The 25809-nt window shown below is 44.5% G+C and overlaps 2 protein-coding genes across 6 annotated transcripts in view; one reads left to right on the top strand and one right to left on the bottom strand.

Annotated features, from left to right (window-relative positions):
- The first annotated feature begins 40 nt into the window (after nucleotides 1-40).
- On the top strand, nucleotides 41-24613 carry onecut3a (one cut homeobox 3a). The gene is made up of 2 exons (XM_020080555.2): nucleotides 41-1535; nucleotides 17394-24613. The coding sequence occupies exons 1-2, from the start codon at nucleotides 491-493 to the stop codon at nucleotides 17684-17686; spliced, it is 1338 nt and encodes a 445-aa protein (XP_019936114.1). The 5' UTR covers nucleotides 41-490; the 3' UTR covers nucleotides 17687-24613.
- The window catches only part of atp8b3 (ATPase phospholipid transporting 8B3), a 34038-nt gene continuing 32830 nt past the window's right edge, over nucleotides 24602-25809 (bottom strand). For all 5 annotated transcript variants that reach the window (XM_069522223.1, XM_020081326.2, XM_069522222.1 and 2 more), the window contains exon 30: nucleotides 24602-25210. In XM_069522223.1, the coding sequence (XP_069378324.1) occupies nucleotides 24965-25210 (246 nt within the window). In that variant the 3' untranslated portion in view covers nucleotides 24602-24964. The remainder of the gene's footprint in view (nucleotides 25211-25809) is intronic.

The following is a 25809-nucleotide window of genomic DNA, read 5'->3' as shown; positions in this document are numbered from 1 at the left end:
ATGAACAACCCCATGACATGTAGGGGGGGGGGGGGGGGGGGGGGCAGTGACGTCAGACGGGCCCCAGACAGAGGGCGCGAGGGCGAGGATGCACCGCGGGGGCGCGCACATGCGCACACAGGCTCAGTCTCACCGCTGACATGAGCGCGGGCGCGTCAATATACACACAGAGAGCGGAGCGGCGCTTTGGGTACAGTGGTGCTCCACAGCGGAGAGAATCCAGGCAGGCGCAGCTAGACACCTTCACGCACCGAGCGCAGAGGTTTGATTGCGGCGCAGTTTGTGTGGCGGCCGGGGACCCGATCTTTTAAAACCATGCTGGATTGACTGCAGAGAGGCAACTACAATCAATGGCTTGGCTTTGAAATCGTTCAAAATTTATTGGAAAGGAGCGTGAGATAGAGCGACAGTGAGAGAGAGAGAGGGAGCGAGAAGAGAGAGGGAGAGAGCGAGAGTGGCGAGAGGGGTGGAAATAAAGATCCTTTCAACAATGGAGCTTACAATGGAAAACATTGGAAATCTGCACGGTGTACCTCACTCCCATCAAACGAGCGACTTAATGAACTCCGCACACGCGCGCCAGTCGTCGGCGTCGCATCGGAACTTGGTGTCGCACGGACGGTCAGCGATGGTGTCCAGCATGGCCTCGATACTAGAGGGAGCGGGGGACTACCGCACGGACCACGCTCTGTCCGGCCCCCTGCATCCGGCCATGACCATGTCGTGCGACTCCGGGATGAGCCTGAGCAGCACCTACACCACGCTGACGCCGCTGCAGCACCTGCCCCCCATATCCACCGTCTCCGAGAAATTTCACCATCCGCACCCGCACGCTCACGCTCACCATCACCCGGCGCACCAGCGACTCGCGGCCGGGAATGTCAGCGGCAGCTTCACCCTGATGAGGGACGACCGAAGCCTCGCCTCCATGAGTAACCTGTACGGCCACTACCCCAAAGACATGTCCGGCATGGGGCAGCCCCTGTCCCCTCTGTCTAACGGTCTGGGGTCTTTGCACAGCTCCCAGCAGACTCTCAGCGCCTACGGTCCCGGAGCTCACCTGTCCAACGACAAGATGCTCTCCTCTGGGGGCTTTGAGTCCCACGCAGCCATGCTGTCCCGGGGCGAGGAGCACCTGGCCCGGGGTCTCGGGGGCCACGGGGCCGGGCTCATGACATCCTTGAATGGCATCCACCATCACAGCCATCCGCACTCTCAGGCAAACGGGTCCATGCTGTCAGACCGGGACAGGCAGACGGTGGTGGGAGGCGGGCAGGGAGCCGGGTCAGGGCAGGTGGAGGAGATAAACACCAAGGAGGTTGCGCAGCGAATAACAGCGGAGCTCAAGCGCTACAGCATCCCCCAGGCCATCTTTGCTCAGAGGATCTTGTGCCGGTCCCAGGGAACTCTGTCCGACCTGCTGCGGAATCCTAAACCGTGGAGTAAACTCAAGTCTGGCCGGGAGACGTTCAGGAGGATGTGGAAGTGGCTGCAGGAGCCCGAGTTCCAGCGGATGTCAGCGCTTAGGCTTGCAGGTGAGTGAGGAGACAGCTCCCAACCTGAGTGATGTGGAGGGATCAATTAGAAGTCAATGTGGCGAGACTGTCAATACCTGCTCAAACAGACATTACTAGAAGTTATTAGTCGATTGTATCGAGGAAAACTTCATCATGACAGTTGGGTGTTAAATGTTTGGGGGGATCTATATTTTGATTGATGCTACAATCCATGATAGTACAGCTGTTTGTGCAGCAACTGGGGGTGCTATAAACAAAAGAGAGGTGGCATCTATCCAAATCAGAACAGGTGCAAACACAGCCCGTACAGACATGTTTTGGTTTTTACGCACGGAAAAAGCCTGCACACACACCCCTCTCCCCCATTCTCACCTTCTTTTTCTCTCCCTCACACAAACAAAAACACACAGAGGAAGAGACCAAACAAAGAAAATCAAAGCTGAGACCAGAATTGATCACATCTCGCTGCTATTACTTAAAACACACCGAAACCACAACAAACCTACACCCTGAGACAACTGCAGCTCAAATAACCCAGTTTACCAAACGCACTTGATATAATACTTTGGTGCTTCCCCTGTCAAATCGTCGCAAACGAGGATCGTCTGAGGCCTGGCCAAAGAGTCAGGGGCAGCGTGACCCCTCAATGGATCAATATTTCAGGTCCAGGGGTCCCCTTTCAGAGTGGCGTATAATAATAACTGATCGATTTGGATCAGAAAGACAGAGACACAAACAGATGCGTCTTTCTCTGGCCTCTGTTGTCGCCATGTGCACTAAGAGATATCTTGTCTCCAAAGTTGGTTTAGGGCCTGTTTAGATATTCTGCAGCTGTCGAAGCATGAGTGGGACACACTAACAGAAAGTCCTCGACATTCCCAGTGCTCGATTTAAGAGACGATTTGTACCTCTGCCTGGAGGTTTCATCTCCTTGATCCATTGCTCTGATTTGTATTGCTCAAACATTATCCCACTAAACGCTGTGATTTGAACCAACATCCCCGCCCCCTTCCTTTAAAACCCCTTTAACACTTACAGCCTGCTTAACAGGACGTAAATGAAACCGAGAGACTCGCAGCGGGGTTAAAACAGAGATGTGAGTGAGGTCCCCCCTCATTGATGTTTGTGTAAAGGCCCTGTTCAGATGTGCATGCGCTCTCAAACGTCAATCAGCTCCTCTGCGTCGTATTTCAGAGAACAGTTCAATTAAGCAGATATAGTGGCATATTTTAGTTCCAGTCGATGCCCTATTGAAAAGCACTTAATGGCATGTAAATTGTTCCTTTGCGCATTTAGTGGGGTTCTGGTAAATAAAGATTTAAACACTCCCACAATTGTCTCTTTAAGTGCCACTGCTGTTAAAGCTAATTAGGCTGTGGGGTTTTATATCTTCCACACCCGGAGTCAGGATAAAACCCCCCAGTTCCAATGACATGTTGGAGTGTGGCACAGTCCAGCGCGCACTGATCACCTACTGCGTATTGTAATGTGGTAGGACGGCGTGTACAGGTGTATGAGGTGCGTGTGTGTGTCTGTACGTGTAATCTAATACATACAATATGCGTGTATATGTATGTATCTCTACATACAATTAATACAATCAAACCAGTACAATTTCAAAAAGTGAGAAGAGGAAATTAGCATATTAACTCTACAATGACAAACGTTTTGTATTAATCTGTATCTGTTTTCATCGAACACAACATTTTGTGTCTGTGTGTTTGTGTACAACAGTACATACAATATGTGTGTGTAAATATATGTGTAACAATTGACATTATTACCGTTAAATAACAATTTCAAAATGATAATTTTATCCACATTGTATTCATCTGTATCTGTATTAATCAAACATAGTGTGTGTGTGTGTGTGTGTGTGTGTGTGTAGGGCTGCACAATACTCAAATTTAACTAAGTCTAGATAGATTGTTGTTATAAAGTAGTTATAAATGTATTATAAAACACTATATGTTTCTTTTAAATATAATATTTCTACTACATCTGTTTATTTCCCCTTGTTGAAACAGCAGGTTTCCAGCTTGCATTGTTCGCCCTGAATTAATTTGGCCGAAATGACAAATGACTTCGTATGTTAATGCATGGAGCAACATTTTTACTTATTGCATTTAAAATCGCCATTATCCTCAGGTCCGCATGTGGGCTGAGAGTATGTGGGGGTGGCTGGCTGGGTGGGGGGGTGATGCTGAAAGTGAGGCTGGGCCATACTCGGTCGGCCACATCAATCAATAAATTCAAATTACTATTCCAAATTCATCACAGTCACACAAATCAATGCAGCTGCCCTGCTTAGCTAATGTGAAAATGCCAGTGTCTGCACACACACATGACAATCCAACCCTGAAACGAAATAAACAGACACACACATACAGTCCTGTTTGGCGGGATTGTGTGTCCTTCACGCTCAACATCTCCCACTGCAACGAGGGCACAGACCCACATGCTTCCCCACCTATTGTGTAAGGACAACAACACCAAGGCCAAGCAAACAGGAAGGCTTTTTATTATATGCTACATATCCTCTGCGCTTTAAGGCACATGCATCAGTCCACTACACTGTTAAACAAATGGGGCAGCTTCATTGTTAAAGCTGTGCGAGTGAGAGAGACTCCGGGCGACGTGAGGTTTGGGAGGCGTTTAAAGATCGTATAAACGATGAAAACAATTCGTCTTTGCATCTGTGTTGAATTCCACACTCCATCTCAATGTATTTGGTCGGGTCAATACGGCCCTGATCGATAAGGATAGCCAGTGCATCTATCAATTATCCCGCCTCAGCACTCTCTCCCATTGGTCTCTCCCCTGGAGCAGAGAGAGAGAGAGAGAGAGAGAGAGAGAGAGAGAGAGAGAGTGAGGGGGGGGGGGGGGGGGGGGGGGGGCTGGAGCCGGACAAAAGGGTGAGGAAAAGGGACAGCTGTTTTAAAAAAAGAGAGAAAGAAAGAGAGAAGCTACTGCACAGGCCTTTTTTTCTATACTGTAATCAAGTACACTCTCTCACTCATTTGCCCTTTGGGGTTTGGGTTATGCAGCCATTGGTTAGCCTCACACCTACAACACATCTTTCCACACTGATGCTGCACAACACAAAATACTGTATATTTGGGTTAACATCCCATAATCAACACGTTGTAATTTCCAGTAGCGTGAAATATACACAGCTATTTCTCACCAGACATTTCCTCTTGGGCCGTAATTCCTCTGTGCCATGGCATACCAAGGTCCAACAAGAAAAGCGCAGTTGGTTCATTACCATCTGAATGGCCGGAGACACGTGCCAGGGGTGCGCGGGTCAAGACCCACAGGACGCGGAGGAAAACATTGTTGCGAATGAGGGTGCAGGGGGGGCCGCCATTCACATCACACATTACAATGGACTACACACGCAGTTTATGCAGTACATGCAGGCAGGCCCTGTAGTCCTGGAGCTATACCCACCCCCCACATTCCTGTCAAACTGCGCACTTTCCCTGCGTAAAGCACTCCATCATTATATTGAGTTACGTAAAAATATTTTTCACAGAGCTGACCAGCCACTCTCAGGTTCTGTTGTGGGCTTATTTCTTAACTGGATGCCTAAAATAAATTATTGTATTATTAATTTGCTGTATATTTTAGTAGAGGATGGTAACAGCTGGTTACAGGTTTTTATTCTATCCCTTCACAATAAAGGTAAATATAGATGTTGTGGTTTTGTGGCTCTGTCCATGGTGCTGAAACGTGCGCCCTGAACGCTGACCTGCAGCATCTTGTCTCAGTTCTGAGGACAGTCCAAAGTGGTAAGCGTGGAGTTTTCCACCCGTACATAGTTAATAGCATTCTTGGTTAGGCCCTAAACACCATTATTTCATCCAACAGCTTCCACCCATCGATCAATATTACAATCCACAATCGCGTCAATCACAGCATCCTACTTTCCTGTCCAGTGCGAAGCCACTCGGGGGTTTCCATTTAAATCACATCCCTGGCTTGTGTTTGTTTGTTTGTTTGCATTGGGAGCTGCGGAATAAATTTGGACCCTCACCCGAAAAATAAATCCTAAACAGTCAGGAGTGATGCTCTTTTTTGGGGAGGTCATTTGAGCCATGGATAATGGGTTTAATTGGATTGAGTATTACGATGTGATTGATGCGGGATAGGCTAATCTCAAACAGGATTTTTTTTTCCTGCATGAAGACTCGGCTTGATGTTAGCCTGCGAAATGATCGATTGATACGTTAATAATTGATGTGTGAGGGAAAGATAGGGGAGTAAACAGTGCAGCTGCGGTTTTCAGAGCCTCGTTGTTCGTTAAGCGCATGAGCTGTAAGTACCGAGAAGCGCATGTACGAGCATCGCCTTTGAAATCCTCTGGTGGGAGAGCAACAGTCATTTTCTTGAGGTTATACCTCCGGGCTATTTTGCTTAAATCCCGGGGTTCAGCGCAGCTCATGGAAGATGAGATGACACCTCACGCCGTGCATCATTATCTGCAGCCCTGAGTGAGGAAGCATGCTCCTATGTGTGTGTGTGTGTGTGTGTGTGTGTGTGTGTGTGTGTGTGTGTGTGTGTGGTGGAGGCAAAACTCAATTAATTCCACTTTAAATTAGTAGCCTATAAATCTTCATGTTGTAGGCTGAAATTAATATTTATCACACACACATATAGCCTAAAATATGATTGATTTTTGTAAGATTTGGACTGTTTGCAACTATAGAGACCACAGCTCCCCATCCTGCATAACTGTATGGCCTATCTATAACACAGCACATTATTATATAGCACAAGCTCCAGTCTGTCCTGCATACGTGTCGCCTCCTTCTCTCCTATGTGTATGTGATCGGGATGTAGAGTGCGTCTGCGCCACATTGTTAAGGCCGATCTGGCGAGCCCTGAATCTGTATCGATTTCCATTCCCCTGGCCTCTCCTCTCCATCTCTGGAGCTGCGCCATGCAGCCATGCAACCCCCCCTCACCCCTTACACACATCCCTCCATCTCCACCATGCAACACCATTTCTCCCATTAACAGCTCAGCCTTCATAACACACAACAGAATGACTAATGAACGCACACGCTCTCAGGCTGGCTTGCTGCACACCTCCCGCCTGTTCTGGTCAAAAACAGTCAAGAGCTGACTTCAAAATCTGAGAGGTGTATATATATATACACGTTTATATTTCTGTGATGGAAAACGACGCAAAGTTAACAGTCGTTTAACCTCTTCTTCGCTTATGATGCACCCCACCCACACTGCTGCTCCGTCCTGCGCACACACGCTGACCATGCCGACCTTATTATTCAAAATAAGGTAATTTTAATAGAAATCAGATTAGTCCAATTCCAATTCACACGGGTGGGGTTGGAGGGGGGCTGGGGGTTGGCACTTAGCAATTACAAATGCAGCAGAGGTCTGTACAGTCTCGAATACCGTCTCTTCTATTTTAGATGATCAATTCCTACGCTACTCCGTCGCCCCCTCGCCAAGCCGGATCGATAGGAGAGAATGACCTTTAAATCAAATTGCTGGCAGAGTCGACTGAATGCACGCGGCTAGCATCAAAGGGTTAATGGCACTGCACCCCCCCCGCCCCCCTCCAAACACACACACACACACACACACACCATCCCTCCCTCCTTCCCTTATAAGCAAAAATACAAAAGGGCCCCCAAACCACAGATAATCATAATTAAATCTGATTACTCGTCTTTTACGCATAGGAGTCAAATGGCTGCGCAAAAAATGATTTTCAAGATAAAGGCTGTGTGTGTGTGTGTGTGTGTGTGTGTGTGTGTGTGTGTGTGTGTGTGTGTGTGTGTGTGTCTGTGTGTGTGTGTGCAAGTGTGCGCGGTCTATTCTCTTGATTTAACCTATATTTGTGTAAATGTGGTGTGTGTGTGTGTCTGTGTGTGTGTGTGGGCGGGGGGGGGCTGATGACAAACAAATCAAACTGTGTCTTTTGACCTGCCTGTGTGTGTGTGTTTGTGTGTGTGTGTTGGGGGTTTGGGGTGTTACATAAGAGCCACAGAGCCACACACACAGAGCCGGTGACTATTCCACAGAGCAGGCGGTTGTGCAGAGCTCATCATGCAGCTCACCGCTGTTGTTACGTAACACCAGTGGGCTACCCCCCAAAATCTGGGTGCGCACTGACGCATCCAACGCACCCCTGCAGCTCCTGCGACCTCCTTCTTTAACCTGATCTAAACAAACACTGGCCCAATGACCCCACCGGTCTCACACTGATATATATAACTGAGGAAACACCTGAAATATCACAGGTAACGTGTGGTTCGGTGTCACTGCTCCCACTGAGTGAGGAGTATGTGGGGTAAATAAGAAACGGACTACTTTTTCTGGTGGATAGGTCATAAATCTGTTTCCATGCAGCGCCGCTGAAGCAGCAGCAGTGAGGAGGCAGCGATGTGTCCACACACAGGCTGCTTATCTGACGTCCCGACAGCCCATCGCTTATTAAAGGCCCGATAATGGCTTGTTTAATGCGCAGGCTAAAAACACGAGGCAAGGACACTGTCCACGCAATTACTGTGAGGAAAGGCTGAAATCCACTGTAAGGATTAACAGATGGGAGTTATTTGATGTCACAATAGCTGGAGCATATGATATTTTGTAGATATTATACATCAGATAGATATATTATAGATTCTGAGATAAAATAAATCAGATTCTACTTATTTCTTCCTGATACATATTGATAAAATGAATCTGCAGTATTTGGGAGGTGACAAGAAGAAAGGATAGGCAACATATTTTTCCTCAGTCATATCACAAATAAAATCATGTCTTATAAATTTGCTACACTAAAGAAAAACACATATTTTCAGAGCCAGCAAAATATAAAATGACGTGATTTTTAATAAATATCTCTGTATGAGTGGTGTGAGAAGGAAACAGAGAATGAACGGTTCAGATTCTGCTGCTGACAAATGTGCCTCGGCCTTTTTTGAAATGAGAGCCTGCAGATGGTTTGTACAGAACCTCTGAGTCTCAGGGTCGATCACAACAAAGCCGCAAAAACACACACACACACACACACACACACACACACACACACACACACACACACACACACACACACACACACACACACACACACACACACACACACACACACACACACACACGGTGCTGTGTATCGTACCCACAGATGCAACTCGAAACTCCGGTTGGGCAACCCCACACAGATCAACAAAGGAACAAAACGACTGTGAAATCAATTGATGGATGAATCAATGTCAGCCCATAAAGCCTTTGTATTACATGTTATTAAATATAACGAACTGGCTGCGGGGTTATTCAAAAATTATTAATTTAACTTTTAATTTGTCTTTACTGAGCCGCTAACAAAATGCTGACTGATTATTTCTACTGTCTGAGGAGAACACTGCAACGTGTGTGTGTATTGCAATATTTTTCGTTTTCTTCACGTTTTATATTGAAAGACAGCAGTTGTACTAATGACTAAAACCAAATCAAATATGTATATATATATATATATAAATATATAAAATGTAAAAAATATGATAAACGACAACATCATAATAACGATAACACTACTCCTAAAAATAATAATGAAAACGATGGTCTATATCTATTATTGTTATTATCATCATTACCTATTTTTGGACATGTAGCTTATTAATCATTTAATTTAGGGGGGAAATTAATATGTGAAAAATGTCATGAAAAGGTAATTAAATAAATAAACAAATGCAGGTTCAAATTACTAATACATAGTTTAAACTATTTGCAAAAGGTGACAAATGGAGTTTGGAATAACATAATTAAGATTCGACATTTTATTTATGTCAATGTAATATGTCAGGTGTTTTTTGCACTGAAGCAAAGTATACATGCAGTGATGTCTATAAGCGCAGGGTGACATATCTTCTCCACATGAGTGGGAACTGCATTGAATTGAAAATGGAAAATTCGTGCATGTTGAAAAACTGTTCGTCTCCCCGCAGAGAGTGAAGTGTGTCCTCTGACATGCGACAGAGAAGACACGAGCAGAGAGGTGACAGCCAGGAGCGCTGCTGACATTTGTGGACATTTTTTTTTCTTCAAAATATGTGCACCTCACCTTTAATAGTGGTAACATGGACAGAAGAAGGGAAACTCTGACCTGCTTGACCTCTGTAAACCTGGCTATGTCCTGGAGGATTTAAAGGTGGATGATTATCGTGAGCCCAATTGTTCAGGCTTACTTTCTTTCAATTTTCCTTCGCATATCGGACTTTTTTTTTTGCTTTCCCACTATTCCAGAGCTTCTGCCAGATTTACGCAGCTTTAAAAACGCGTGTAAACTCTGATCAGTAAATGAAAATGAGCTTAAGGGGAGTTTGGGTGCTGGCACCGGCCTCACATCCACATGGACGCCATAGCTGAGTCTATTGAGCGGCCACAGATCTTCTCCCCACACCGCTCATCCTCCAAATCCACAATAGCCCACAGAGACACACAACTGTTGCAATGTTAATTCATTATTGTTAATTGTTTATGAGGTATAAGTGAAGGTTTATTTCGGTTTCTATTTCTATTTCTTTTATTATTTTAAAATATGAAAGGATTTTTTTCATTCAAATTTCAGGCAGAACATAACCAGTTAATCAATAACATATATAACCACATTCAAGCATATTTTTCCTAATTTCTCAAAGTAAAAAAAAGAATGAGAGAAATTCATTATTTACCGAAAACACACTTTCTCTCTCTCTCTCTCTCTTTCTCTCACACACACACACACACACTGCTATGTGGCGGACCCACACACACCTGTTGTTCTGGGGCATGACACCGTACAGGCCTTCCTCGCTGTCTACAAAATAAAGGTTCATGATCATTACCACCATCACGCATAACTGGTCAAAGCAATTATGAATAAAATCAATGATAATCGCGGGTAAGAGTATCACACTAACAATGGATCCACTCACACAAATAAATGGCAGACCAAGGCTGGCGAGAAAAAAGAGAGATGATAATAACGCAGGTTAAAATTCACTCATACTGTTCACTCAATCATGCGCTTAAATGGCTGAGTGCATTTAATTATCTAAAACCTCATAAGGAGCGTGATCACCACAGGCAGCAGCCTTTACTCATTATTCTGTTTTAGCACGGTGCAATTTCCCAGGTTTACCACTGGGTTAATAGCACGTTGGGGCCAAAACAAGGATTTAAATGATATTTCTCAGGTGCATTTTCAATTCTCCCCACCACAACAGACCTTATCTCAAGGCTGTTTGCAAAGTCATAGTCAGTTTCCACAAGTAGCAAGTATTGGGGACTGTGGACAGGAAGACACCTAGAGGAGATTCGGACACAATCTGCCTCGACCGGTTGGGGTGAACAGAAACATACGGGGGAGAGAGGAGAGTTGGATGAAACAGGGGAGAGAGGAGAGAAAGAGAGATTGGTTGTTGAAAATAATTAATAAAACATTAATAGTGATTAGATATAATGATGTTATTAGGGATGGCAGCACCAGTTAAATAGTAGTACAGTTGTAATAATGTTAATCATGCTGATAGACACAATAGGATATACTACGATATAATAATATGATCTGGACCCTGCAGCTCTGGGGTCATCCAAAATAAGATGATCTTTGATCTATCTTTCTATCTCTCTATCCATCCATCTATCCACCTATCTAGTCTCTACATTAAAATATTAAGTCCATGCATTCAGATAGATGAGGCAGCACATTTTAAAAGGTAAAGGACGCCGAGTGAAATGTTGCAGGCACGAGTGTTGCAGCACTGAGGTGCGACGTGTATGGGTGAGGAGTGTCACCGGGTTCAGGGCTGAGTGTTATTGAAGGGCCAGAGAAGAAATGCCTCGCAGCTGAGTCTCGGGAGGTGGCAAACAAACACACTGTGTCGCTTTATCAGTATATTAACACCAATTCTCACTCATTACATTAAGGAATATTGAGCTGTGAGTGTTTTGGGGCCTGGCGAGAGAGAGAGGGAGAGAGAGAGAGGGAGAGAGAGAGAGCGAGAGGGAGGGAGAGGGAAAGAGAAAGAGCGCGCTTGGCACTGCCCTGCAGCCTGGACACAATTGATGCCACAGTGTTCAGAGAGAGGGCCGTGCACGCTGCCATCAATCTTTAGGGCAACAGCCCGTGCGAAACAACAGAGACGTTACTTAATAAACAGACTGAAGCCCAAACATCTTGCATCGTGCAGAAGAAGCGCACATAGATTATCAGTGAGGAGCAGATTGCCTTCCAATGATAAACGGCCCGCAGAGTGTGTGCATGTGTGCGTGAGTGTGAGAGAAAGAGAGAGAAACGCGCCGAACCATAACCGGTAAACATGTTTATTGGTAAATTAATTAAATGAACAGACTTTGACCTGGGCTGCCGTACAGGGATCACAAACAGGGCCCCGTGATTGGATTTCACACCGCGGGAGACTTTGGAATAAAGTAAAAATAAATATTAAATAAACAGAACGGCAGTGCAACATTTAAGATGCAGATATGCAATCATGGTTTCATGGGCCCAATATTAGTGGCGCTTTGACTTTCTCATCATGAGCAGGAAGGGCAGTGATGATCAATAAATGATTAATGCTCACGGTGGACTTTGGGCAGGAGGCAGCTGCTGGATCATACAGTCAGTCCACACAGGTAAAACAGCAGATGATCATTGACTCGGTTTTTTTTCTCCTCCTCTTCCACGCCGTGTTTTCAGAAAGCTGGATCATCACATCCCCTCCTTCCTTCATAGTGGAGTTGGTGGGGTTTCCACGTCTACGCTCCCCCCCCACACACACACACACTCCATGAATCTCCTCCCCGGGCCCGTGCATGCGCTCCCCCCTCTCCGAGGCATAATTAATTGGACGAACTGAATTTCACACACGAATTATTCACGAATCTATCGATCGATATTGAACACCCAGGGCCTTTCTCTTAACCTCGCTTGGTTTGTCGTGAAGCAAAGAATATTAATGTCATCAGCGGGGAAAGGAAATAGGCCCAAGTTATGGAGTTTTCAGCCGAGCATAAAGGAGAAGTGGGAGAGGGGGAAAAAATCACTCAATGAGGAATTTGATGGAAGAAAAAGGTGCTAGTCCAATCAGGGATATTATATTCAATAACACGATCTGCATTATTTATAGGAAATAATATCACAAATGATATTACAATATAACAATACATAAATAATAATATTTAGAATAATTGAGTATTGTTAGATCTGGATCTTGCAGCTCTGGTACAGGTGCATGAGCAGAGTCCGATCAGGGAAGTGATAAACAATGGGAAATTGAATGGGAAATAATAAATAATACTACAATATAACGATAAGTAATAATTATAATAATAATAGTTGAGTATAGTCAGACGTGGATCCTGCAGCTCTGGAGTCAAAGCTGCATCTACGTCAAATATGCCAAAATAAACCGCAGGACGCACATGTCTTTGTTTATCGGTCTCTGTGTGAGGATCCATTCAAAGTAGGTCAGCTCCTGTTCGCATACATCTAGCGATAGAAGTCACATCTCTCTGTGTCCGTGCATGTGTCCGCAGGGTGCGTGCGCCTCACAAAACAACTCCCAACACCAAAAAAAAAACCGGATTTCTGCTCCTGTGCACGACTTTATGTCCGTCTCTCTGCTCGGTGCCTACTGTAGCTCTAAAAGCTGCAATGATCGATTTTTTTTCTTTTCTACGCCGAGCTTGGTTCAGTAATCAGGGCCCCCTTCCTCACCGATCGATCGATATTGATTACTAAATCCAGCGCCTGTAGCAAAGGCAGCGCCCCCTGTGCAGCCGGGGCCACGGCGAGAGCGACACCTGCCGATCGAAGCGGCACAAAGCAAGTTAGTCGATCGAGGTGGGCAGGACGTGACTCGCCGGCGGAGAGATGTGGACAGAGAAGCTGGGACATTGTTGTGCAGGGACATTGAGACAGAACCAACACGTCCCCTGGCTACGTTTTTTATGTCCTTATTGCATAAACACATTTATGGATCTATGTTTTCAGATTTTCGTGACTTTAATCCTAATTTCCAAGGGAATAAAATCATGAATGTGTTATTTAAACCACTGACCAACAAATAATTGATGACTTTAACCCTAAATTGCAAGGGAATAAAATCATGAATTTGTAATTTAAACCACTGATCAAGAAATAATTTCACATGAATTTCCCCCACTGCAGTCCCATGAAAAGTAAAATAATGTCTATTTTGAAGACAGAAGACAAAATAGGCAAAATAACAAAAAGCTAATTAAAACGTGCATTAATTACAAGGTTTAAAAAACTGCAGCAATTTCTGCAAAATACTGAATTTCATGGTATTACAGCAGATGTTGTGGGTGCTTGAGTGTTTTTTCTACATACTTGTGTTAGGTCACACATCTGGGTGAACCACAGAAGACAGGAAAGCACACAATGGAGGGAAGTGGGGTGTTCAGTATAGCTGCAGAAAATACAGACAATTAGACTCAAATATTGAAATCCAAGATTATCATTATAGCCTATATAACCACAACCATTTTGATAATTTTGAGTGAAGTAATCTAGCCTGAAACACAAAGGAATGTGTCATAAAAGCAGGGCCCAATATATATTATTTTAAAAGAAAAAGAATTACAGTTCACTGTCTGGATTTTGGGATAAGACATCTCTCTTTGAGTGTCCCACATTTTCGATTTGTTCAGTAATGAGCAGTGGAGGGAAAGACACGTCATGCATGTGAGGACTGTACCTGCTGCTCATTCTCAGACTTCAAACAGGCCTGGTGGAGCTTCAGTGCATGTTCAGGATCATTGTCCTGCTGGGAAACGAATCCTCTTCTTCATGTCTTCACTGAGTAGCTTCTCTATGATCACCATAGAGCTGATCCAGAAATAGATTATATATGCATCCTTGCACCTGAACATTTCTAATGACATGGGTGCTAACATAAGCTCTCTAATGTCAGACTAAAACAATCTCTCTGAGTTAGTCAGTTAAGACATCACAGTGTCTGCAGTATAAAAAAACAACAAATACCTTCATCCATCAAAAATGCAGCTAAATGTACACACAGTGCAATATATAGCAGTGATCAACAACAATATACACATTTAAGCCCATGTTGTGTTCTCCAGTTTGATTTTTTACTGTTCAGTAAATTCACAACCATCTCATGATTCCTTTAAATCATATCATCTGTTCAACTGGATGTCTTGGATACAGATGTTCTATTTTTTTAGGGTGGCCAGTTTAAGTCACTTTAGTTGATGGTGTTAACTACAGTGAGTTAGTTTTACCCCATTAAAATAATTTAAATCATATTAATTTTAGAACATTATGACCCGATGATGGTTCAATTTTCAGTTAACTGATTAATTCAATCTTGACATTGGCAGTGAAGAGTGGAAAACATAGTTACACTTTTTTTTCCAATAATACAATTACATATTTGCCCCTGCATTATATTACATGTAAGACAATAATATTTAGAATCTGGTTTTTATGCGATGATTTGATCAAAACAACTCATCACAACAACAATGCTATATACGTAAAGAGATATATACAAGTCAGATATGTGTCATTTTCATACAAGCTTTGCTCAATGGTTTAACGTCCATCAGTCACACATGATGTGAGCATGAGGTGTGTAAACTAACTGCATCTATAAAAATGAGTTATCAACAGTTCTTGGTTGTGTTTTCAGTGAGGCTGTTGTCATATTGATGAACGACAAATAAATCAATTTGCAGCTAAATCCATCGAATGAGTAGGGCCTGCCAGCGTTTGTGGAATTACTGCGTGATATTTACCTTGGTTTGTGGCTATAGCTCCAACAGAACACATGGATTCTGAGGGTTTAAAAGTGTCTCTCGTGTCATTACACTTGGAGCGACTTCGTTAAAGGCCCTCGCCAGTGTCAACGATTCCCTCACAAAGGCTTTATGTGACTTCTTGCAGCTTTAATGTTCGTCCTGTAGCATCTGACCTGCGGAGACTTAACTCACTGTGACACTGAATAATTCCACCGAACCATAAAATGACATCATCTTCCTCCTCCTCTTCCTATACTCCTCATCGTCATGACTACCCTTAATCCTTTAATAAATCAAAGTATGATGATTGTACACACTGTACATACAAGCATGCATTCGGACAATTCTGTATGTGGCATATTAATATACATGCACTTGTGTGATATATATTTATACAGCTGCAGTGTTGATGTGAAATATGAATATGATGGATGGGCCTGTGTGCAGGTTAGACATCTGTAGTAAACAGATTGGACTGCAATGGCTGATCAATGGGCTCTGTTCCGCTGTAATTAGACACACAGCGCCACTGCCTGGCTCCAGCCACTTCAGCATAATCACAACCTCCCCCCAAGCGCGCACACACACATAAACACACACACACGATTAAAGTCGGAGAAGGGGAAAAAAACTGTCCTTACATGCATCAGGACACACACACACAGCGTGGGAGTGAGACATTATTGAAGGCAAGTATGAAAGTATTAGACAATACTAAAGGCAGCAGGTGGAGACCCCACAGGGATGGCATCTTTCTCTCCCTTTTTCTCTCCAATTTGCCCTCGTTTTATTGAGACAGTAGGGAAGCTGAGAGGGACACACAGTCTTGTTCTGGCAGGATTCGATCCCCAGCCAGCAGGGGAACGTGTGGCTGCAGAGGTGGTGCCTTAACCTTGCACACACACACACACACAAAAACTCCTCCTATACACCATCTCTAGGCGCCGATTCTGCCTTTTACCCTGCGCCTGATGTCTGCTGCTCTCCACCTGTCTCCTACAAATACTTTTGAGTTACAGCACACTTACCCACAATACAGCAGTCTATTAACTATTAATTTCTGTGTTCACTGCTTGCAACCCCACCACCAACCCCCTCCCAAACGTGTAAAAAAAAAAAAAAAAGTATATTCGCTGCATTTTCTTTTGAAAATTGCTCTGCGTATGGGAAGGGGGCTCATAGCAGCCGGTGCATGCACCTCTTGAGTGTTTGTATTTGGGCGGTGGGGGGGTGGGAGTGTAGAGTGGGTTATAAATACACTCTCAGAGTTCAATAGAAGGGGGCTCCAGTGGGCTCTGTTTGAAGTAGCAGACTGTAGACCTGCTGGGGGGGAGAATTCTGACCTCAGTCCCCACAGAGAACCCCCCCAATTCCTACAGCAAAGTCGGTCAATATCTCTCTCTCTCTCATTCTCCTTCACTCACCGCCCCTCCCTCCTCTCCTCAGCTCTTCTCTTTGGTTCTTATACTCTTACACACACGCGCACACACGCACACACTTTGTCTTACTCCTCCACTTTCTCTGTTCTTTTCTCTCCAACCTTTTCTCTCCCTGAGTCGGCCCCTCCTCTATCTCTCTCATTTCCACACACACTCACAAAATGCTTACTTTTGTGCAACAGTCACTCAGTCCCCCATTGCGACTCAAACTGCATTAATATTGAATCAAACAGCAGTGTCTCCAGCTAGCAGGCAACAGCCAGTCTCCCCCTACCGCCCTCTACCCACCCCACCCCATCTTTCTCTCACCGCAGGCTGGCTCCCTGTCTGCACTCTGCAGGATGGAAGGAATATTCCCACTGGGCAGGAGGCATGGATTAGCTTTAAATCAACTTTAATATGGCAATAGAGATGGAGCTGTAGAATCTCTGCTGATGTATAAACTAAGTTTTATGTTTTAAGTATTGGCTAATGATACATTTAGCGACTTAATTCCCTCCACCTCTTGTCTTTGTTATTTAGCCACGAGATTATAATCACTTTTGTATATTTACCTTGCTTTGTGTTCTCTTTCCTCTCTCTGCCTCCCACTCTCATCCCCATCCCTCCCACCGCTGCCATCCACACCAAGCCTGCAAGCGCAAAGAACAGGAGCAACACAAGGACCGCAACACGGCGCCAAAGAAGCAGCGCCTGGTCTTCACCGACCTGCAGCGGCGCACACTCATCGCCATCTTCAAGGAGAACAAGCGCCCATCCAAGGAAATGCAGATCACCATCTCCCAGCAGCTCGGCCTGGAGCTCAGCACCGTCAGCAACTTCTTCATGAATGCACGCCGCCGCTGTGTGGACCGCTGGCACGACGACCATGGCACCAGCCCCGGGCAGCCAGGCCCATCCGCCACCACCTTCTCCAAGGCCTGAGAGGAGGAGAGGGCCTTCAGAGGGCCAGGGGGAACAGGTTGGAACAACAGGCATCATGGGAAATTTGGCTATGAAGCCTGTCGATAACAACCCACACCTGGCCTGGACCATCTGAATGTGTCCTCTGCCTGAAAATCCTTTGTGCCATGCAATCATCTTTTTCGTCAGTCAGAATTTAAAGCTCTCACCTGAAACAAGCATAATCTGAAGGTGAACAGTGAAGTCAGGTTCACTCTGCATTTCTCACAAAAGGACAATCATTGATTCTGTCTTCTTTTGTAAAGAAAATCATTTTTATGGCATCTGTCAAAGTAAAGAGACACCAAAGATTTGATGTTTTTTTGTCGGACGGTATCTGAATTATGCTTCACCACCCAAGTAGCCACAGATTCAGATTTTTTTTCTTCTCCCAACACCTCCTTCACGTCTGCCTCTCTTACTCTCCCTTACATCCCCTCTACGCCGGCACACGGAAGCAACAAGGGCGAAAGAACGGCAATAAATCTGACAACAGAACAGCACATAGCCTTATTATCCGAGCCCCATCCTGCACACACAAGGCCGTCATAAAGAAAACAACGCAGCCTATGAAAAAAACAAGGCTTTCCAATTCTCCGCCTCTACCTCCCCCCTCTCCTCTCCTCCTGCTGTAGTCTCCTTCATTCCTCGGCCAAAGGTATTCCCTGATGGCCAGCCATTTCAGAGAGCAGCTCAGCCTGATCATACAGCAAACTAATGAATTGAAAAATGAATCGATGCAGACAGAGAGAGCGGGGCCTTGACCCCTCCTGAAGGTGAAACTCAAGATGCTCGGCAGTAGATACTCAGGTCTTCCGGGCCCAGGTCTATATTTTTTTGCACAGATGTTGGAGGCCTGTGGGGAGACGTGTCATCGTTCCTCTCAGCCTGAGCCTGAGAGTCTGTGTCTCTCTGACCAAACAGCAGAGTCGGGTGAGATGTCGGGACACGCTTTTTTTGTTCTGCTGGGAGCTTTTCCTCTGATCAATAACTGAGAACCCAGCGACGACGACAACAACACGCTCGGGCTTCCAGCCAACTGCATTACAGCTGCATATGAAAAAGCAGAATGTAAGAGGAGCACATGGAACCCAGTGGAGATGGGGACACAAAGACCTCACTACAACTACAACTACTACAGCAGCAGCAGCAGCAGCAGCACACCTCTCCATCCCTAGGTCCTGCAACAGAGCAACAGAGCAACAGTGCCCCCTGCTGTCGGTAGCAGACACCTGTGTCCAGCAGAGCGAGGGGGGTTCATAGTGGAGGAGAGGGAGGGAGGGACGAGCCACTAGATGCTGAGGAGAAGTCATGGCACAACACATTCAGGCCCTCGCAGCTCTTTGAAGGCAGATCAATAGCTAACCATTATCCTATTGTTGTTCCTCATCCGACCAGCACTGGTGAAGCCGGAGGAGGGGGATGGTTAAAACCGGACGCTGAAATCACAAGGATTTAGCAAAAAAGGCAGGGATTTATTAAACCAATCCAGATCGTATAGAATCGTCTACACAATACAAACAGATATTACACAAAGAGGGGATAGAGAAGTACAACAGGAACAGTAACAGAAAGGCTCACTGAGTGGAGGTTTAATTTACATTATTTATTTGGGAGGCTTCATATTTATTCATTCTTCCACTTTTTTTAATCTCATCTGTTTGCAAAAAAAATGAGGCTCTCAACAAAAAGCTATTGAAACCAAATCTCCTGGTTACTCCCGGTCAGTCGCTGTAACCACCACACTCTGCTGACAAAATGCTACAATAATTAGTGCCAATGCTTTACTGCCTTAATGCAAATCAGAGAATATGGTACTAGGGTTCACACACGGCTATACAGTGCGCCCCGTGGATGACGAGAGGTGTGTGCCGTAGCCAACCAACAATCAGCTTTTAACTGAATTAAAATATACTTTTTTAGTAAAAGAAAGAAAAAAAAGAATCAGATTTTAAGGCATACAATAACCAAACCTCAAACGACAAAGATACCACACACATAGTATGTGTTACAAACAAAATGTCTCCAACACATACACTGGACACATTTTGAAGCAGAAGTAAAAATGATTCATTCTATCTTTGGTTCTCTACCTCCTCTCCCCTCTTACCCCATTGCCCCCCCCCCCTCTCTCTCTCTCTCTCTCTCCCTCTCTTCCTCTCTATATTGATGCGGGTATTTAATTAGTACCATAGACACAAAGTTTCTATTTCTTGTTACTATTGTGCTCTGTTGTGCATAAGTAAGGCACCTTGTTGATAAATCAAAAACAAAAAAATGAAGGACTTTTCAAAAGGAAGAAAAGGAGGGATGCAAGGACCGAGGCCGACGAAGGACGTATTTTTTTGCATTCTGTGTGAATATAGACTCGGAGAAGACATTTACCGTGAGAAAGAGAAAAAAAAAAAGAAAAACAGGGAGCTGCTGAAGAGAAGAATAAATGACGGGACGCTTTCTCCTCTTCTGGCAATTCATGTCAGAACTGTACTCTCAGCCACCTTTAAGATGAACCCCACGAACGGGGGAAAACGGAAGAGGGGGATGAAACAATGACCTCCAAATGTCCTGGCTGATTCAATGTGTTTTATTGGAGGGTGGGTGCGCGGGGGGTCAAAGCCCGGGACTCAATAGTTATCTGTATGGTCTAAAGATGCAACTGTAGCATTTCCAACAATGTAGTCAGATTAGCGGTGCAGATTAGATAAGAGATGGGTCATTGTAGAGGAGCTGGTCGGGACGTACCAACTAACTTCACGTTGCTGTAAGCAGTGGGTTAAAAGACGCCAAAGGAAGATGAGCTAAAATCAAGTTTGTGGTATACAGTTCAGTGAGCATATAGCTAGATTCAGCTCTAGGTATTTAGGCTGACAAAATGGCATTTGTTTGTAGTGAGAACCAATGTGGCTACCTCACTAAGCTGAGTGGTTTGTGAAACCGCCACTAATACCAAAGATACTGCAGCCTACCGGTCCCAAACTGCCTAGGGGGACACATACAAAAACTAAATAACTAAGAGAGCCCCCCCCCCTCATCCCATCTTTCCCCCTACACCATTACAAACACACTTGCACACATTATACACACACATCTACATACATGTTAGTAGTAACAGCGCAGTCGGACTGCATCGTGCCACATAGGAGGAGGTGGCCGCCTTGCAGACAGAGTTGAGTGCCTTTTCCCTTCAACCACGGGTGGGACTGCACTGGACACACACATACACAAACACATGCATAAAGCTACACACCCATTTACAAACACGCACTCACACACAGACAATGCACCCATAATTGGATGGACAGAAAGGAGGCTGGGTGTGTGTGGGGGGCACAACAAGAGGGACACAGAGTGGGGGCTGTGTCAGCATTTTCTCCCATATTGACTTTCCATCTTGATACACTAGAATACAAGCACTTTATCATGTAGAAAGTCTATAAAACATTTTCTATACACTATTTATTTGAAACAAAATTATATGTTTACTCCTGAATCTGTCAGAGTCTTTGTTACTGTATCGTTGATCTTCTAGGAGCTCACAGCCTTTGTGTGTACTTTCTTTTTTCTTTTTCCTCACTCTGCCCCGTGCGCTTTTACTCTCGGCCACTTTGCCTCCCTCACATCAGAGATATTTTTGTGTAACAGAGAAAGGGGGGGGTAAAAAGGCAGAGGCTTGAAGAGCTCAGAGGGCTGTAGTTGTAAAAAACAAAAAAAACAACAAAAAAAACCAACCATACCACTGAATATCTCTTTCTCTCGCTCCACGGCGTGCAAGCACAGAGGCTGCACTAGAAAAAGTGTGGAAGACTCACTGACAGTTTATATAGACACAAACTCCCTCCTCCCTCCACTTTCTGTCCAGTCGACCGCTCCCCCTGGCTAGTGCTAAGACCCGGTAGGCGTGTGTTGACAATTAATTCTGAAATACCTCAAAAACCTTTCATGTAAACTTTATGTAATTTAAAACTGAAAAATAATAACTGCTAATGATAAACGATGATTATGAAACTATGATACTATGATAGTTAGTTTTGGAACTTGTGACTTGAAGCTTTATACTGTTAAAAATTCCTTTTTATTCGTTCGCTCATTTTCTCTCGTACGTTTCTCTTTCGTTTGTTTTTGCTACGGCATGTACTTACTGTTTTTTCATAAAGGAAAAAAGACATTGTGAATGTTTCTGTGGAGGGGTTACATGAGAAAAGAGACAGAAGAGAAGGCTAGAGTAGAGAGAGAGGGATGAGAGCTACTCACTTTAGTTTAGTTCAAAAGCTCTTTCATAGGCAGGTACATTTAAAGGGAAAAATAGAAAAAAAGGAAAATTAATGAGAAAAAATATGATTTCGGCCGAATTTTAAACCAAAAATTTGATGTTAAACCAAAGGAGGGATGACCTTTTACTCATCGTTAGCTTTATTCTGCCTTTAAGTTGTCTTTTCTCTGAAAAAAAAAAACTATTTCACAGTTACTTTTGAAGGTTCCTGGGTGTGTTCAAGTGCTCCTGATGTTCTTAGAATATTAAAGACCAGCACCTCCTGTTGAAAAGAAGGTGCGCTTTTCTTTCTTTTGTGCATGGATATTGTATAACTGTATAGAAACCAACAGGAATGACCTGTGATTTTTGTGGGGAGGAGGAAAAGGATGGAAAGACACGGGAGTGGGTGGAGAAAGGGTGGGGGATATTTTGATTATCGAAACAAAAACAAAAAAACAGGGGTGGGAGGATTCGGGTTTTAGGCGTTGGAGGGGTCCTTGTTTTTAGATTTTTTCCGTCACTGTTGGATTCACTGGTTGTGTGCATGTGTTGTTGCAACCCTTCCCCTTTTCCCCCCATGTTTCTTTGATGTATATAAATCCAGACAGTAGGGGGCAGTGTGTGCTGGGGGAGGTCAAACTCCTCTCCTCCCAATCAATAGCATCCAATCTTCATTCCTCAGCTTGAGGTCCTCACTCGGGTCCTGAACTGTGTGTCTTGCTTTTCCAAAGACAGGCTGTTTACTTGGAGTTAATCAGAGGGACACACACAGACCCGAGCGGCCTTGAATATACCCGTGTGTCTGTCTACATGCTTTTCTTCAATCTGTGTATGTGTGTTCATTTGTACCTATGTGGAAGACAAGTGTTTTCTTTTGTTTTTAATGCTCCTTTACCATGGGTTGCAATATTTGTCATGCGAAAAATTTGAAACCATTTCTTACTGACTGACCGACCAACCGACCACAGTGCCACTCGGCAACCGATCGTCCCGCCATGCAGAAATGTCGTCAGCATTTACTGTCAAACAGCATATGTGTGTGTGAGTGTCATTTCGCACGCGGGGTGGAAACGGGTCGCCGGTGGGGCTGATGTAGACGACCCCCAGTCACACTGTGCTCTCCCTCTTCTGTTACCTGTTAATCAATCAGAACCAAGTGTCTTTGTGATGGTAGAAGACAATCAGTTTCAAAACAAGAAAAAAGGTAGAGAGAGGGCAGGCCAGTGGGGAGGAGGATGGGGAGGACGGAAGAACACACAAAAAAAAATCAAGGGAAAAGAGGCTGTCTGAACCGTGACGAGCTGTAGTGCCTGACTGCCGAATGACTGCCCCTCACCACCCCTTCTTCTCCCTTTCCGACATGTCCATTTGTCACTCCATCTCGTCCAAATCGGACTACACTCCAACATGAAAACTCATCAGACATTTTTAACTCACTCCTTCCTCACCCCATTCTCTCACTTTTCACCCCTCCTGCCACCATGTAGTGCAACGCAGGATTGCAAAAAAAACACCCACACAAAAAAAACGTGTGGTGCAAAGACCACATTTTTCATCAACCCGCCATGATTTCCTGCTAAATCTACTGATGATGTAACCAGCCGCGAGGAATAAAAAAAATGGCTCCGGTTGGTGGCTTTTGCACAGAGAACTATGCAAACACCTGACCCCCCCAATCTTAATCGTTGCTGCTGGGTCAGAGTGTACAACCCCTCAACCCCCTGACACCTCCCCTCAACATATAGACACTCATACATCAACCTCATGGTCCATAGACCCTTGCCCCACCCGCTCCCCCCCACCATCACCTCCCTTTACCATGAGCCCTGATCTGGCAGATAAACCTCCAGTCACTCAGGGTACAATAGAGAGTGACTGGGGGGGAAGAAGTGCACTACAGCAGCCCCCCCCCCCATGTTCCACTACACACGTACAGCTTTACACGAATGCCCCAAACTGCCACTAACATCAAAATGGAGTCCATGTTGACGTTTGCAAGCTGCTCCTCCCCCGCTCATGGCTCCATCGCTCTACAATGTTTGACCGTCTTTGTCCCTAGAGCCAAGGAAGGGCCACAATCAATGCAAAGACGCTAACATTGTAATTGCTTAAGTTTACAAAGTCGTCTGGAGATGGTGGCTTATATTGCACTCGGACAGACAGACAGACACACACAAACAGACACAGGCACATGCTGGAGAGGGTGAGTCTGCCTTTTGAGAGTGTTTGCTGAAACCAAAGATGAAATCAGAGGTATGACAATCTGGCTACCAAACCTAGAAGACAATGTTCAGCTCTCTGGGCTGCTGCTCTACGGGTCCAGTGATTTTTAACGGCCCTGTGGACATTCCGCCTATTGCACTTAAACACACATGTAACATGACATACATTCTCACCCACACACACACCACCGCCCACGCAGAAATGAGGGATAAGCCCACTCACGACGTCAGGTCAGAGAGCCTCTTTTCCCTCCTCCCACTGCAGAAGCCGGAGAGCCTGTGCAGGACTTTTAGTTTCACACTAGCTGAGACTTTTTGAGAAGGAAAAAAATCTGAGTAATAACTGTTACAGAAAAATAAAAACTTAAAAGGATAATATGGGTAAAAATTGCGTGTTTTGAAATAAATTAACAAATAAAACAATTGTAAAACAAAGCTGTGCAGTGAGTTTATTGTGTTGACTTCGATCTTTAATAAAGGAATCCCCTGTGACCCCAGATGGAAATTTGATTTTTAAAACAATAGCCTTATACATCAATGAGGAAGATATTCATACAGAAGTGTCTGTACATACTGTCTATATGTAAAGGTAATAAACTAGATTTGGGGTATGTAATGTATTTTGTTTATATTATTTACTTTATTGGATAGTAGTAGATGTACAAAATATAGCTGGCTCTATTAAGAATTGGCCACAAAAACAGAAGAAGTACGGAAGATACAAAACATCTTAAATTATCTGTTCCAGAAACAATCTATAAAGACACATATTTTCCCAATGAAAAGTTAATCATGTGCCATTGAAGTGTTATTATTGTCCTTTGTGTGAGTTTGGCCTTGTGAGTAGGGGGGGTTATTACTGGCAGTCACCTTCTCATCCACCGGCGGTGCTGTGCTGCGGATGCAGGTCCCGGAGGTGATGAGGCGTCCAGGCCCGGCTCCCTGAGAGAGGGCGTAAGAGGAGCGGCGGAGGGACGTTCCGCTCCTGAACTTTGTCTTCAGCTCCACCCGCTGGGGGGACACAATGTGGACCTACACCACAGACAGGTGAGAGTGACATTAGTGAAGCCATTATAAAGTTCATACATCACAAAATAGAGCCTGAACAACTTGGTGCATAGGAATCAACATCCGAAACATGACATCATAATGAGCACAGACTGTATATAAAGATGGACAACATGACAGTTCCTTAAAAGTAAAGCCAAATCATATGGATTGCCCCCTGGTGACTGGCTGCAGTGGCTGCATAGATCGTTTGGAGTATGCGTCAAATAAATTTCCCACAACTAAAAAGTATTCAAGTGTTATATTTTCCTGGTTTGAATTTGTTATTTAATGTTATAAAAACAGGATGAAACATCATGATTGACAGCTTAGACAGACGCAATTGGTTGATCACTTGTATCATCAGTAACTCTATTGAGTTACTGCTACAGCCCCTCAATACAAACACAGCTACTTACACTCCAAAAGACATCAAAAGCACAAGATGGCAGCACAAGTGTCCAGGATATTTTGGCTTCATTTTTGTACAATGGGAGGACATTAACATGCATCATCCGTGTTCTTTTTTTTCCCACCAGGTCAATCTTGCCTTTATATAAATATATGAAACGATGACTAAAAAA

The sequence above is a fragment of the Paralichthys olivaceus genome, chromosome 3, assembly GCF_024713975.1.
Source record: "Paralichthys olivaceus isolate ysfri-2021 chromosome 3, ASM2471397v2, whole genome shotgun sequence".
NCBI lineage: Eukaryota > Metazoa > Chordata > Actinopteri > Pleuronectiformes > Paralichthyidae > Paralichthys > Paralichthys olivaceus.
Note: the sequence above shows the minus strand (reverse complement) of the source record. Positions and strands in the feature narration are given on the sequence as shown.

Bases quoted from the DNA above. Each gene is read 5' to 3' on its own strand.
- onecut3a (XM_020080555.2), top strand. From the start codon at position 491: ATGGAGCTTACAATGGAAAACATTGGAAATCTGCACGGTGTACCTCAC. The intron at 1,536-17,393 runs GTGAGTGAGGAG...ATCCACACCAAG, and splicing joins GTCAGCGCTTAGGCTTGCAG to CCTGCAAGCGCAAAGAACAG.